General features: G+C 33.8%; 1 protein-coding gene across 1 annotated transcript in view; it reads left to right on the forward strand.

The window, feature by feature from the left end:
* The window catches only part of side-II (sidestep II), a 203,523-nt gene that overhangs the window by 31,544 nt on the left and 154,479 nt on the right, over window positions 1-17,500 (forward strand). The window contains exon 2 of the mRNA XM_068765377.1: window positions 14,295-14,430. Coding sequence (XP_068621478.1) covers window positions 14,295-14,430 — 136 coding nt within the window. The remainder of the gene's footprint in view (window positions 1-14,294; window positions 14,431-17,500) is intronic.

Here is a 17,500-nt window from a genome sequence, read left to right on the forward strand (position 1 = left end):
GAACGACAGCACTGTACCTGATCAAGTATCGCCAGTCAGACTTGCTCCCGTGCTGCTTCTACAAAACCATTAGTTTATTATTATTGCATTAAATAAAACGTAAGAATTTTTAAACTTAATAACATCAGAATTAAATTTAAACTAGATCTTTGAATGTACAGTAAACAGAGCGCTGTCCGTTTTGTAAAGTGAATTACTTTGAAATAACACTTTGAACTGATTTACTGTCTTGGACGAAATATTAAATAGATGTAAAGATAGATTAAAATCAATGTAGACAAAAGTAACGCGTTGCCATTAGTTTCTGGAATTGTATAAGTAATATAATATATAACTTTTCTCTGGAGAGTGACAAAATTATGTAGAATTCCTGCCCACTAAAACTCTTTCGGTGATGGCATTCTATACGTTTAGGAACATCAGTAATATCTACGAAATACACTGGTTGCATTTTAAAAGGATGTTATATGCACAGATGTACATTTAACTACACAAGGCTGCTATTTTAACTTTGAAAATACTAAATTTAGAACAATCTCTTTTAACGTTTTATACGTCGATGTGATCGCATTGTTTCACCTAATTGTTGTAAATTGATTTTTGTCCAGTTGACACATAGTCAACTATTTTTTAACATCAAAAAGTATTATAGTCATTGGGGTTGGTAAACAATGGGACTGGCTTATTTCCAGTAGTGATGTTGATGAAGGTGCAATAGTAAAGCCCTTTATTTAGATTTAAACAATACATCACGAGCTAAATAGCTAAGAATAAGATCTATAACATATTATTTCCTGTTTATTAATTTTTGTAGGTCTGTTTGTCAGTTGGCAAAGGGCTCCTCCAACTGCTTTCATCCCATCCTGTTCCAGGTGACCCCCTCCACTTGCCTGATACTTGATGTCATCATCCCACCGCTGTGGTTAGGCTCTCTTCTTTTTACCTTACCCGATACCATCTGGTGACTATTTTTTCCATTTATTGTTATGTCATATGCCCTGCAGCACGAGGGTGTAAGAATAATAAGTTTTTAAGGCAACCTCTCGTTCCCCCCCCACACGTCGGAAAGTTAATTTTTATTCTTTCTCTTCAAAGCTTAATAAATAAAATTTTGTAAAAAAAATCTATAATAGTGTAAATGATATTGTCATAGTAAACCTTGGCAATAAATATTCTCTTACTTTTGTAGTAATGTTAGTATGAAAGTGAATAAACAACCCATCTGAATTTTTTTCGGAAACTTTTGAGATATCTCAAAAAGCTGTCATTAGAGGGAAGCTCAATCTGATACATCTAGTGTCGTAGGTGAAAGCATATTAACTCAACGAACAACCCCACTAGTGTACAGTGATGCTGAATTCAGAAGTATTAATCTCCTTTCACCGCGTGCAGCGTTGAGACTAAACAGCGTCTCGGCTGTCAGACACAAAGAACGCCCTGAGTGTTCTTTGGAAACTTTAATGATATGAATTACCTTGCACAATAGCATTTACACTCGCAACACCTAGACTTGAACCCCAAGGGCGGGCGGGTGTCTGAGAGGGTGCAATTTGCTTTTAATTTACGTCATTTCACGCACACAACGCCGGAGTTAATTATCACTTCGCTATACGTACCCGTCAAAGGCCACCGCGCGAACGGAACTCGAATACTTCACGACCCACTCGGTATTGTACAACCCCACCGAGTCGGATTTCAATTCCTCACCACAGATTGTACACACATAAAGATTTGTCTCTAACGGTTGAATTAGTTAAATAATATAACAATCCAATAAAGTAAACGAAACATATTTATTAAGTTCGCAGTTTTATAATAGTCACAAACTAGACGTGGCAGTTAAAATTAGTAAAAGTTCGCTGTACGCGTGCCGAGCAGAACTAACGATGGGTAGATTGTCCCACAAGTCGTGCCAAAAGGAACGTACCATACATCTGACGCTATTATACGGAGTAGATGTTGAAGTAATGGTTTCTATAATGGTCGTACGGAAAGATAGTCACAGTGTACTCTTCCGTCAGTCCAGCTAGGCAGGCGCACTGGTATCGCTGTCCCCAAATATATTTATAATATTCAGAAATCGTAACTTATGAATGGAATTCTGACAAGTAATATTTTTAGGTTTTATTTCTTGAATTCAACGAATTTTGAGTGGCATTCTTGTAAGAGTCTTTACCAATCAGACTCCCTAAGTAATCAATTAAAATGATGATCCTTTCAATGTTTTTTTAGCCGCCCATTGCAAAAATGAGCTGATTTTTGCTCCTAAGACATCTAAGTCCTTCAGCAGGATATTGAGAAATTTCGCTGTTGCTGTTGTAACTCCAACACAGACGCTTTCATTGTGAATTTATTTAGATCTATTTGTTAGACTAGATCATATTGCTTAAACCAAACGTTTTGAGCTGCCACCCCATGTAATTTGGTTAATTTGATGTACAAACGCGCCTGTTCAGCTAGGCATGGTAATCTTAAATATTTAATGGAATCAGGCGTTATTTTGCGGAAGTCCACCCTTAGTAAGAAAAGGACCAATATTTAGCAACTTCCACACATGCAGTGGTAGTCGTGCAACCAAGTACACCGCCCGTCAGCCCTCTGATAAATTCATATGCGGCAAACAATGATAATTACACTACTACCACTGTCTGACTCAACACGTGTTTCACCCCTCCACGGGGCATCTTCAGGAGTTAAATTACACCGATTAGTGCCAAATTTATTAGTGTCACTGTCACAAATACATAAGTGTCACTCATATTGCTTAGTCACCTTCGTTATTTAGACTTTGAGTATATTTATTTACCAGGGAAGAGAAACTTCTATTAACACTACAGCTTTCATAGACTCGCAATTAGACGGAAGAACTCGCGTGTGTCCACAAATTGATCCTCCGTTGACTTCAGAGGTCCGTAGAGCCTACGCATACCTAAAGCCGAGTGAACGCTGTGCCTTTTTTAACTGAACGGAACTCACAAACGGAATATTGATGAAAAGGGAATTTCCATTTTCCGTGAATTTTATTTTAACAAATTTTCGCAATTCCGAATACGAGTAGAATTAGAGAGAAATCATTTCTGAATATAACTCGATGACATTTTCGCAACAGCGTAATAAAGATTTAAATACATTAAATGAAAGTTACATTTTTAAAGCTCTCCACGGCCTCTTTCGTTTTTAATTGAATTAAAGGTTCTTATATAAGTTCTTTTTCAATATTAGTTACTTAAGTTCCAATATAACTTAATTAATAGTAATTCATTCCATGATTTACAAAATTTCAAATATCCACTAATTACTCTCTATCTGATGTTAAATAAATTATGATTATGATAGTCACAAAAGTGAAGATAATTTTTCGGGTATTTTACAAATAAACGGGAGGATTAATTTTCCAAATTTTCGTGTAAAATATGTTAATTAGAATTCCTCAATAAATTTTGTCCTGCGTTCGGTAGGTCAGGCTTGCTGTCAACGTATTTGGTTAAACATTATTGGACAGAGAGTACTTTGGCGCTAGCGGAATATAAAACTTAATTTTTACGGAATTGTACCATGAAATTTCATGGCTAGAGATGATTAAAAACAGATGATGATACTGCATAGGCAAGTTCATCATCGGTGACAAAAAATAAACTTTACTGAATTTGTTATGGAATTTTGCCAGATTAGGAAGCGTTGGGGACATTTAGCTTTATTTTAAGGATATCACAAATATTCTATCTAATATGGCTCATCTGTGATTCTACGTGTGGACAAATGGTCACTCTAAATCAGAGTTCCCTAAACTTTTTTGTGTCGTAGACCCCTTGCCATGTTTTTCCGTGTTGAGTAGACACCCTACTTACCTGATGAACTTGATGCTTTAATAATAAATTATCAACATTTGGCGTCAATTTTGTAAGGGTTAATTTTAAATCTCCTCGGCTAATGATGTCCAGTCTGTTTTTTTTCTTCATAGGTACTTTTATAAATAATGTAAACGTTTTGATATTATAAGATAGTATGATGTAAGTAAATAGGTACTATCAGTGTATGTTTTGAGATCCACTATCGTAGACCCCCATTTTCATTTCATGGACCCCCAAATTTTTTTTCGCTGACATAGACCCCTTGCAGGTTGTCATAGACCTCTAGGAGTCGATATAGACCACTTTGGGAATCACTGCTCTAAATGAATCTAAGTGCAAAGCCATATAAGTGGTAGAAGCTACAATATATCGTCATCAGCGGTGTATCTTATATATGTTATAAAAATAGCATATATGTGTTATAACTAAAATCGACCTAACTATACCACATCAACACTGTTTTAGTTCATAATAATATTAATTGTAACTGTTCTTTCCGAGTGACGTAATATATGACTGGCGCTGTGTTTGGGTCAAACGGACAAAGCCCGGTGGCTAGGCCTGTATTTAATTAATTATATTCGGAGCGCGGGCGGCGTGTATCGGGTATGTTTCCTTCGATTGCCTAATTACCCTTACGGCCTTTCGATAATACGTTGCGTCTCCCCTGACATTAATAATATGTTCTAACTAGTTTGCGGCCTGCGGCTTCGTTTCTGCAATTGTTTTATTAAATTTTCTTAAGGAAATATAATTGTTTTAACACCGCTGGAAATAGGACTCCCCCTAGATTTCTAATATCGGTTAAAAGGTTTAATCCAATATGTGGTCTCCACTAATATTAATGGAAAAAATTAAAAAAACCCTATCCAATCAAAGACAAACCATCTTAGTTAGCGAGTACGATTTAGAACTTATAGGGAAAACAAATCCCGATCGTTCTAGATAGTAACAGGAGTTGAGTTTCTTTCGACACTTCTGCGAGCGCTATTGTCTTTTGAATGAGTAAGTTAAATAGGCCAGACAAGTCAAGGTTCGGCTCTTTTGGGCGCCCATGTGTCGAAACGCTGAACTTGAAATGAGGGAGAACAGAAGCCAGGAAATCCAACTTGGGACCTTGTGGAAGGTCACCATTGAGCCACACCTAAAAATTCCTTGGTCTGCCAACTCAATTATGTTACTGGTAATGTACAGCCCGTAACAGCACGTGATTTCTCAAGGGAACCCTTAAGCTAAGGTACGTAATGAGATATATGCTAAGTGTCTTCTGTGCCTTGATTCCTTAGGCCCGCGGGTCTACTGAGGCAATTGTATAGATTCAGACAGATATAAAAATATTTCAAGTGTCAAATATTACACTGGTATTAAACATTAATACTGATGGGGTCCTGTGTAGAAATTTTACCCAGGATCTTGAAAAACTTTTAAAAATTTGAAATATCTATTTGGCTGTTCTGTTTGAAATTTGCATTTTATATTGCTCAGTATTTATTGACCACAAAATTCATTAATATATTTCACATTAAATCACAACACATAAAGCAACATTAGAGCAAGGTCTGCAGGGATAGATAGTATATGAATAAATCATAAATAACAAAGAGAAACCAGACGATCATGCAATTAAATAGAAATTAAATTACTTTGAATTAGAAGAATTTAAAATAATATTCTCATGTTTATGTACCTAAATTATATCTTTTTAATGTTAAATTTACATTAGTACTCATTTTTAAAAACGAATATATTGGAAGTTATTTTCTGCCTGAAGAAAGTCCAATGGGTTTTTTTACGCTAACCGTATTTATCTAATGAGGCTTGTAAAATAATTTAAGTGATTATTAAGAGTCCTCCATCCTTAAGTAAAGGCATCATGGCGAAGTTATAGTTTGATCAATTTTAGTTAAGATTTTACACCTATGTGTTCTTTCTATGCAATAAACGTTATATTTATTGTGGCGCTGTGCCGTTATCATTTTCAAGACCTCTTTCTGACCTCCGAACATTACACCTATAAACTATTACAAAGGTTTTTAAAATTATATTAGCCAATACAGACAGAAATTTAGTATCGTTTAGTTCATAACTCCGGTAAAGTATCAATAAATCATTTTTAGAGGCAATACGTCGGCCCATAGGCAGTCAACGACCACAGTTAATCCTCGTGTTAGTGCTTTGTTTTTGGTTTCTTTATGAATGGAAGATACGATGCTCTCTAAATAAATAGATTATATAGGATTCCTATCTACTAAATTTGCAGTGGTCGTGTTCATTGCAATGATACTCGCCCTCGCGTGCTTTCCTTGTTTCTCTCTAGTTAGCAATGGAGGTCCATAGATCTCATCGAGGTTTTATTACTAGCAGAGGATGCTTTTTCTTAGAATAATAACCGTAATCAGAGTATAAAGGATTGTTACGAATTAAGCCCACGTCTTTTGACAGGTTCATTAGGTTAAATATAGGAGTCCGAGTGACACCAATCTCTATACACCCCGCATTATTAAAAGGTCTGAAGGCATTTTATTTTTCCATCGCCCAACACAATACGCCTCCCCATTAAGAGCCACAAAAGCAGATGCTCCAATTCTCCGAGTGGTGAGCGTATAGCGCTTCATTTAACCGCTTTAATGATTCTGTTTACTGAACGTTCGCCTATTTTCAAGCGCTAGTTACCTAAATTGGTATAAACCTTTTTTGTTTATTAGCAGCGAACCGAGAAGTTTCTAAAAATAATTTTAACTTTATTATACAACGAACAAGACGTAAAAAAGACAATTTCATTTGTGGTTTACTGACTCAGTTTTCTATTTTAAATAATTAAATGTGAATCAAGTATGTAACAGATCCCATGAAAAAGAGTCTATTTTAATAGAAAGTAGATTCAATCTTACCTTCATTATAATAACATCGTTCAATTAAAAATATTGTTACGCAGATTTCAAACTGAGATTAGTCTAACACAAACTCGTTTTATGATAGATTTCACAAATATCTATTTATTATGCAGTATTTTCACAACTATATTGTAGTTAAAAATATATTTTAAAAGTGCTTGTGTAGGTTTTAAATTATAAAGCAGATACAAAATGTAAATAATTACATATTGAATAAACATTGAAATAAAAAGAAGCAGGATAAATAAAAGAAATAAATATATTCTCGTAACGTCTAAATTTTATTTAAAAAAAATGAACAAATTCTTCATGAATTTGGGTGTACGCATACATAGTAAAGTTCCATAAGATATCACAGACTTTCCGTTTTTAGTTTTAAATGTAAAATTAAAAGTTTATTAGTAAATCAATATTATATAGTTCAAGAGTTTTTAATTGAAATATGTGGATCTTGGTTAGTTGACTGTTTTAAATGATGAACATAATAAGGTATATGAAAAAAAATTGAGTTTTAGTTCGGGTCTTCTCTACAAATCATCGTTCCGAGCCAGTGTTAAAATAATCTATGATTCAAAAGACATGTAAATGTCTACTTGAATAAATATATTTTGAAAGAGAAATATAACGAACGAATACACAAACGAACTATGACAATTTTTTAAAAATTAAAAAACTGAATCTTTGTGAACATTTTCTGGGATCCTATTGTAAATATGTACATAGACCAAAATAAAAATAAAAAAAAACACTTAATGAAATCGAGTATAGGCACAAATCAATTTTTTTGGTCCTATATATGACACACTTCTTAAAAAATCGATATTGTTTTTGTGTTCAATATATTTATGTGTTGCGAAACTACAGGCATAATTTTTAATTTATCTTCAATTTATATTTCAAATGGCTACTAGCACGATAAGCTCATCTGCAGTACAAAACTCGTGTACATTGCATTGGAGCAGCAGTTTTATTTTTACAACACGGGGACAATTCTGGCTGGACAATTTTTCCACGTTCTTTTTTATTTGCTCACTCTTCTCATATTCATTTTAATATCTTTTAGTCATTCTTTTTTTTTCCCTTACATTATCTTTTATACCATTCCATTCCTTTACCTTTCATTACATCTACTGTTTTCCTTCACAGTTCATTCCGGACTGCTACATTACAATATTTATTTTGTTTTCTATATATATATTTGACAAATCTTTAATTTCTTATTTTTTCTTTTATTGTCTGTAACTTATATCTTTATAACATCAATGTAAGATTACCCTATAGCAATATAGCATAAGACATAATGCTGTAAAAGTAGTTAATGAAATCTAATGTTTTCTTCTGTTTGTTAGCCAGCCTATTGATATTTAGTTGGAATCCCGCGAGTCTAATGTTATATTAAGGAACTTCATACATTTTACAGGTTTACAGGAAACTGATTAATTTTTTTTACTAAAAATACATAAGTTGTTTGATATAAATATGATAGACTTTATATTATTAAGTAATAAAATCATTTAATTATGATGTCGATAGTGTATTTACAAGGTACCTTGAAAGACTGGCTGTACCAAAGCTTGAACTGCACAAAGTCTATGATTAATTTATTATAAACGGAGTCAGATTTTACAACAAAATTCCCAAAAACGTTATTGGACTACCACTTGCAAAATTTAAAGCGCATATTAAAAGTAAATTGAAGGTAAATAAATAAATTCGCTGCAATTTTGCTAGATCATTTTGATTTCGTTTAGGCTATGTCTAATAAAGTGTATATATATAAATCTGTATTGTTAAACTCTTAAGAGGTGTGTTGTTATGGAGGTTCTTCCTGCTTTTCCTCCACAACTATACCTTGCGAAATAGACTGGGTTAAAAAGTAAAATAGATTAATAAATAAATAAATAATGAATAGATGGTCTGTAAGAATTCAGATAAATGTTCCGATTTAAAGCTCGAATATTGAATAAAAGTATTTTATCTTAATCTTTATATTTACTAAAGTCGACAGACGACATTATTAAAGTCGTCAGAAGATCCTGGATGCAGTCGAATGAAAACGCTTTAGAAAACAAACGAAATTAAAAGATTGTTAATTTTATTATTTTGATCACGAGCAATTTTATAAATAAATCAGGCATTAAAATAGATAATAGATAGACTTTAGAATAGATATACTTGTTTAACACAACCTTGCTAATAACTGGCAGTATACAACTCCGGTAATTGTTACTACAAAATTCAGGATCCACAAAAAAAAAGTAATTCACTGATTTAAATTTTGTCGAACAACATCTCAGGAGAATTCTGTACATTTTCCAGTATGACTTTCGCAGATGCCGCCGATTACATTCAAAATTTAATATAAAAAAGTGTTTTCTATTTTTCAAAATGGATACGCTTTCCGCGGGAGATATTTCATTTTCAGCGAATGTCATTTGTTCTTCCCTTTGCGCAAGAATTACCACAGCTCGGAATTGAGAGGATTTTTTTTTACAATTCATATTCTGTTCTATTTTTATTTTATTCGTTATTGGTGGCTTAGGTACAAATCTTTTGTACATTAATTAATTCCTCTTACCTAATAACAATGTAATAATTTACGAATCTTTAACTAACCACTTAAAAGCGAACGAAATTATGTCTATTCTTATAATGTTATTTATTTTTTAATTATTTACAACTTTGATTTATTTGTTGATCAATACCTGTATACGTGAAAAAAATGCTAGAAAGCTCGTTTAGATAAAACCATGGATGAATATAAATAATTATTTATAAATTAACAGTATTTATTTAAAATCATTTACAGTTATCACTTGTGTGTATTAAGAAAAAACGGCAAAAGGGTCCAATTTGACAGAAACCAGAATTAATTAGCATTGTTTAACTCAAAGATATAAGAATTCCTAACGCGCTCTGATATGAAAAACGTCCAAAATTAGCTAATGATAACTTCCACAACATCCTGTATACAATAGGAAAGTAATTCCGTTGTTCTATTCTTTTTCTTCTGCTTTTCAGCCGACAGGTGCCGACTGCAAGGCTCGTGTCTGCCTCGAAGATCGTCGCGATGACGCGTGACTTCCGGCGACCATAGGTATATCGTCGGCTCTTGTTCGCCGCTCGACAATCTTTCGGCTCCAACCGCCATCGGCTGCACGTGTCATGTGCCTAACTAACTGCTACTTAAGACAACTCTTCGAACTATGTCAGTGATCTTGGTTCATAGTTGGATTTCCTTTTTTCTTATTCGATTTAGCAGCAAAAGTCCGAGCATAGTCCTCTCCATTATCCTCTTATATCACATTAAGATACTTCACACTGTTGAAGAGTTTTATTTAAAAATTATCATTTAGTAAAACTTTCAAATTTATTATGTATAAATACATTTAAAAAACTTTTAAGTTAAACGGTTTTTTGATACCCATATTGTGGTGGTTGTGGAAAAATATGTACCTATCTTGAATTTTAAATTTTGACATAATCATCGTGTTTTACTAGTGTAGCCCTTTCATTTGATACCCATATTAAGGGAGTTAAGGAAAAATTTGTAATCCGCCATTTTGTATCGGCGGCCATCTTAGATTTATAATGTTATTGATTTTATTATATTGTATAGTTATCTAAATTAAATGTGTGTACCAAATTTCAGATCAATCTGACAACGGGTAGGTGCTTACATTTCAATTTCTAATTTTGATCTAAATAAACAAATTTCGTACGGGTCGAACTAAATAAAACCGTTTAAAAAGGTGTAAGATATATTATATGGGAGCGCAAAATAGGTCATCGAGGCTGGCGTCATGATAAGGAAATGAGAGTGTATTGTGAAGAGTTACTAACTTTTATGAAGCCTTGATGTAATATAGTATATATATACGTAATTTGACCTGAACTGCATAGCAAATGTATTATACATGTGAAATTTTTATCGAGAAACTTTTACAACTGGACGTCTAATGAATACCTCGTAATACAGAAAAAAAAAAAACTCTTTTTTTATTTGTAGTAATTTCGCGCTTTCGTGTTCCAGTTTGTGCGCAGTCAGCGTGGCGAGAGGCCGCTGGTTCCATATTTGAAATTCGAACTTTCATCTGTTTTATTTTTAATTAATAAAATGAACCCATTTCAACGGCCTACGTCTTGATGTTCTAAAATTAAATACAATTAATTGAAAATTCCTTTACGTTTAGCTGCTATGATTCCGCTGTTACGGAGAATCGTAGACCTGTGGCTGCTTTAGGTTATTTTTAATTAAATACTCTAAACATTATATTTATTAATCGATGTTTTAGAGCAGGCTGATTTTATACAATCAGATGTCAATTATGTTAATTCTACCTGTGTTTAAAGCTGTCAAACATTTAACATATCAAAACCAATAAAAGGCTTGTTATGGTGGAATCAAACTAAAATAATCGTGTTCTGTATAACAGTACAATTCAAATATTACCACTTAATCAAAATATTTCATATTAAAATATTTAATGGATTAATAAATACTTTGTAATGTTTTCATTTGATTTAATATTTCTTTATTTAGTGTAAATCTTTTGATAGAAGTCCGTTGTGGCAGCTGATATATAACAATAAGAGCATTTTTAAATCCAATTATTGAATATACTTTACGCATCAAAATTTTTTTTATTCATGCTATAATCTTTATATCTATATATAATCTATATATGAATAGCATTTCTTTTCTTTTTTAGCCATATATTTTGCAAACATTTCCTTCTGCAATTCATTTCCATTTCCTTTGTCTTGCCCACTTCTACTTTTATATAACATATTAAGTGTTACTGTCCAATATATCTATTCATCTGTTCCATTTACGCTCTTGCCTATTTATATTTACCAAATTATTCCTAATTTTAATTAAATTTATTCTTTATGTCATCATAACGTATTAGTAAATACACTCAAGTTATAGTTTTTGGGTAATTTTTTCTGCATTTTTTCGCTATTTCAACACAAAACTTTATAAACACCTCGCCTCTTTTCATCTCTGATGTGTTCCGCAAATATCTTAATTTTTAACTTTCTATCAATTTTATTCCCTAGGTCGTACCTTTCTTGTCCATATATGGAACACTGAGAAAGGTTGTGTGCAACTGTTTTCTTTCTTTTCATAGACGCACGGACAAGCTGGACAATCATTGTATTTACATCGGTTATGTTATAATATAAAAAGTGACTTTAACAAGGCTCGAAACGCTTATCTGTTTGCCGATAAAAATAAATGATTATTACATTTAATTACGCATGCAAGCATTCACCCATTTTGTTCGAGCATTACAATATTCATTTATAATATTAATAGTTGCGAATGGATTGTCTGTTTAACGCAATTGGTCAGTGTTACAAGCCAACATATCGCATGTCGGTAATGACGCCGCGGTTTAAATCGTGCGGAAACTACTTTTTAATACCATATTACCTGTTATCATGAGTCAGTGGTTATGTAAATGCAGGCTGTGTATTCACTTAAAGATTCAAACTAAACATAATTATATTATTCAGTTTTCAAATTCAAATATTTTTCATCCACGTTCTGATAGACTAATGTAATCTTTCGCAAACTTCTAAGTAGTGTCGCTTCTTAATTTCAACAGATATATTAAAGACCTAGATATATTTTTATATCTGCTTAGAAACATAAAGGATTGATATGAATGTTTCTAATTTGAAATTAATAATAGATATTGGTTTTTATGTGCGTTATCTACGGTTTATTTTGTTCACTGACCATTTTTGCTTCATATTTTGACTATTTTGTATCGTGATCTTTTCACTTTTCACACAGCTTTTATAACGTACAAAGAAAGCTTATTTGTCTGCTAAAACTATAAATCTATTATACTTATTTGTAATCACAAGATATCACTACAGGTTAATGTTTTTTTTATTGAAATTCGACAGACTGACCATAAATAATTTATTATGTTGTAATCTGAATTTTTAAAACGTTTTATCTTATTGCATCACGACTTTATTTATTTTAAATAGTAACTATCATACAGTAATTGAAATAAAATGAGCTATACACTAAGACTAAAATGATTTAACGCGAGTTAAACTTATTTATTATAAGATCGATTCGTAATTAAAACTTTACACAGGTATGTTTTTCTCCTTCGTCACATATTTGTTATCTTATTTATAATTTCTGAAACTTTTGTTTTTCGGAAGATGCACCATGCATTTATTAACAGGCTTTTACGTATATATATATATATATATATATATATATATATATATATATATATATAAAACAAGATCGTGTCGTGTGTATCGTTAGTTTTGTAAATTTCATATTTTGCATAGACATATCATGTGTTCCTTTCATATTCTTCTCATATTAATTTTCAAAAAGGTTTTGATGCAAACAATATAGACTGTGGTAACAGTTTTCATAGTTCAAGTCCGTCTTGATTTGACTTTCGTTTTAAGCAATAACAACTAATTTATTTAAACAATTGTTTGTTACCGTCGCTCAAGTCAGTTTTGAATGCCCGCAGTGCACAATACGCGTCGACGTTCACAAAAGTTTCGCTTGTAATAGCCGGGTACAAAATTTACGAACAAGCACTTCGGCGCGGACGGAAGTCGGCGACCCTCCGCTCGCGGGCTCCGAGAGCCGACTTCCGTATCTCTTTATCGCGCTAATGGCTCCTTCAGGGGTGTGTATTATCGGAAGTCATGAACTTATCGACCAGGTTACTTAGACCTGGCGTCGCTTTACACTTTATTTATTTCGTTAATAAAAGCTACGACTTTACGCATTAAAGTATTGGCGTCTTTTAAAAATATTAATGTCAGTTCTGTCGACATAATTTCGATAAACACAAGACACTTTCAATACAGTTTCGTATAAACATATATTAAACAAAAATGTCCCCGTTTTTTTACTAGAACACTTTCAATATTGGTAGCCAGTGCAGTGGTCGTGCGTTCGATTCCCGAGATACAATATTAAACAATTCACACTTAGTGTCTTAATAACCTTACAGAGGATGTGTACAGTGTCCTTTGCGTACTATATATATCAGACTGCTATCATCAACTCTCTTACCAAGTGTAGCGATAATGGTATATACCCTATTGATTATGTTTGGTGAGACCTATGCCTTGCAATAGGCGTCTACAGGATGAAACGACGACAGCTTTCAAAATTTCATCTGGTTGCCGTGTACGCCCTGAATATGAAATATGTAAGCAGTTGTGGAACTTCCTGAAGTATTATCTGCCTTTTTGTAATTTCGACGAATCTCTCGAGGCGCGGAGTAGGGTTCCGTGTATCGCCGCTCAGCGTAGCTATCCGTCCGTAACAGGGTCAGTGGGACACGGCCTGAATCCGAAGTCTTCCGACGACTTTAATAACATCATCGCACCATCTTTTGGGTTGATGTCCAACGGTGCCGGTCCGAGGCTGTAGCTTCAGAACGTTAAAGCCTTTGCAGTCACCTGTTCTGCGCACTATGTGTATCTTGTAAAGAAATCCCGAGCATGGTTTATAAGCGAGTCTTACTTTGTGCTTCCGTTGCAGCCGGCGTGCGGACGGTAGACGTGCAGGCAGTGGAGGGGATGGTGGCGCAATTCCCTTGTGACCTCGGCACGGCTGCCAACGACAAGGTGTACATGGTGTTCTGGTTTCGCGACGACGCTGGCATTCCGCTTTACAGGTATGTATTTATTATACAGTAATACCCCGCTTTACACGACCCCGTTATACGCAATTTCACTATAACGCGAATTGCAAATTTCGCGCTCAAATGCCTCGAATTACGCGAAGGAGTGCGTATAAATATAATGAGTCATCAATTTCTCTATGGTGTCTTGACCATCTGTCAAACAATTAAAAACAGTGTTAGGTGTTATGAACGTATTTTACAAGAACGGAAACAAAACGTTACTCAAAAGACAATAGATGTATTTTTCCGTAAAAAACAAAGAGTATGTATTGCATAAAGTGTTCCTGGAATTAAAGTGATTGATTAATTTGCATTTTTGCATATGTAAGAACAGCATTATTAATTGACGTATTGCATGTCACAGATAAAACACAAAAATAAATAGATAAATAAAACGTAATTCAAAATGAAAATTTTATTGATTTAATGTTAAAATAAGTTTTACATTTCTGACTCTATAAGATTATTGATGAGAGACGAAAGACTCCTAAGTGGCGACTACAAGGCGGTAGGTGGCGTAAATAGGCACCACACTAAGTGAACCGAATATTTAGACAAGTAGGTTAGCGCAGTGATCTTTGGGAAAGGCTTGGCTTGCAGTGAACTTCACCGGCTGACATGTTGACTTTAATTAATTTTGTGATTAAATTCTTATTGTAATGCTTTATGGTCTTTGATATTTTTGTTCATTTTATCCCATTCGGTCAAGTTTTTAAGGAAAAAGAAATGTGTTATTTTAAAGATGTTTAAATTTCTTTTCGTTTGTAACACTTGTTATGAAAACTAAAATTTAAACAATAATTGGCGAATCGCTTGAGGTGTTTCGAGTTTTAGGCTTAAAAGTTTTGTCGATATTTATTTATATAAGATTCCTATTTGCTTTCGTAGTTGGATTGACTGAAAAAAACTTTGTTATTTAAATATTGAAATTTCGTCAGCGGGAAAAGCACACAAGGGCTTGAAAAGAAGAAAGGCTAATCCCCAAAGACCAATAGGTCTTTACGGATTAGCCTTTATCGTAAAAGAATACTATTACTAATCAAAATTTAACTGAACTGAAACAGAATTTTTATTGATCGTCATTTTTTTAATCTGTTTCATTTTTGACTACACTCCGCACGATGTTATATTTGTAGAAAAGAAGCGGAAAAATACTCCACAACAACACATCTTTTGATAAAGTTTAACACAGATTTATACCCATACACTTTCACAGATATATTCTGAATGAAATCAAAATAATCAACCGACATCATCGCTAAGGATACTTGTCGTTTAAATATTCGTTTATTGAATAAAAAGCCTTTTTCATCAATTTGCTTTTAATATGAGTTTTAAATTTTGCAAATGATAGTACAATAATGATTTGTGTAATTTAATTAAAAAAATCTGATTCCGTTTATCACAAACGAATAAAATACTTTTGAAGTCGAAACTTTGGTTCAGCCAGTTTTTCACGTTGTCTTGTAATACCCTATTTTCTATTGAAGGTAAGGTTTCACATAACTCTGCCCTCTGGGGGGGAGGACGGGTTATGTGGAGTTTCTACTCGTTAAAATTTCCTCGGCGCCCGTCTTCTGGAAATATTATTAGAACTAAATTTATAGGAACGGTAAAAATTTCGATTATTATCTTTTTAAAAGACCTTCAGGTTTTCATAATAAAATTGTACAAATGTGTTAACATAAACTAAAAAGGAGGTTTTCGTACAGTGTAGTTGGTATTAATTTTTAAACAAAATGTGTACAATGTATTCAATGGCAAACATGAGTACACATTTCAATTTTCACAGGTCTTAAGTTATAAAGCCTGGGTCTTGAACTCGTAATTTTCAGTATCTTGTACTAACAGTAAGAACACGTAAGGCTGATACAAAACCCCGACACTGGTGCACGTATTTTACGAGATATAAACGTAACAAGTCAAAAGTTTTACACCGAGGTACAGTAATGAATTCATAATACCGCCCAGGACCGCGTCTCCGACCCGGAAAGCTGAAAGTTCACAATTTCACGCTCGGCGAGCTTTGCCTACATTCGACTGCAGCTGTTTACTTAGATTGCTTATTTAATTGTGACGTCACTGCGGCGTCACCCAACTCCGTTTGTGCTGGTGCGTCAGATTCTCCGTGCTCATTTTGTTACTTTACCTACAAATCAGTTGAATATTGCTAGTCGATCCAGCTCTCGGGAGAGATATATTTATATAATGTAATATACTTCAGTACATTTTAAGAAATAAAACCTCATAAGACAAGTAAGAAAAGGACCAATATTTAGCCACTTCCGCACATGCAGTGGTAGTCGTGCAATGAAATGCACCGCCCGCCCGCCCGCTGATAGTGATCGTGCCAAACACAGAGTCTAAGCACTAATCGGTGTAACATAACTCCTGAAGATGCCCCGTGGAGGGGTGAAACACGTGTTGAGTAATTTGGTGGTGGCGGTTGTGTGATTCGCATTATTTGCCGCATACGCATTTATCAGCGGGCTGGCGGGCGGTGCATTTCATTGCACGACTACCACTGCATGTGCGGAAGTGGCTAAACATTGGTCCTTTTCTTACTTAAGATGGACTTCCGCGAGGTAACGCCTGATTCCATTAAATACTCGTAAGACAAGACCAGAGGACTGTGCGTGATCGTATCTTTCTTGTGCTGTATCCGATGTACGACAATCTTCGGCACGATCAATACTGATGTATAAACAATAAAAATACATATTTGTAGTATTTATAAGTAGATATATGTTCAAAACTATATGTAATTGTATGTATAATTCATTGCTACTCTAGTGAAGTTTGTATGGATTCTGAATTATAACTTTAAGTTGGCAGAAAACTTGAAGCGATAAATTTCGCCCGTCCCGGATGTAGAGCTGTGATAGAGACGGCACATTTGGGCGGCTGTCGCGCCGCGGACGCGGGATTATAAGCTCTAACGCAGACGACACAAAGAGCTTTACCCCAATAAGCTCCTACACGGCTGTTATAACAAAGGATATGTGTTAGGTTTAAACTTATCTCCTTCATTGCAATCTTAACTATAAACTACGTTAATTAC

The sequence above is a fragment of the Battus philenor genome, unplaced genomic scaffold (genome assembly GCF_028537555.1).
Source record: "Battus philenor isolate CCGP_79_NKW_IND1 unplaced genomic scaffold, ilBatPhil1.0.hap1 SCAF_2, whole genome shotgun sequence".
Lineage (NCBI taxonomy): Eukaryota > Metazoa > Arthropoda > Insecta > Lepidoptera > Papilionidae > Battus > Battus philenor.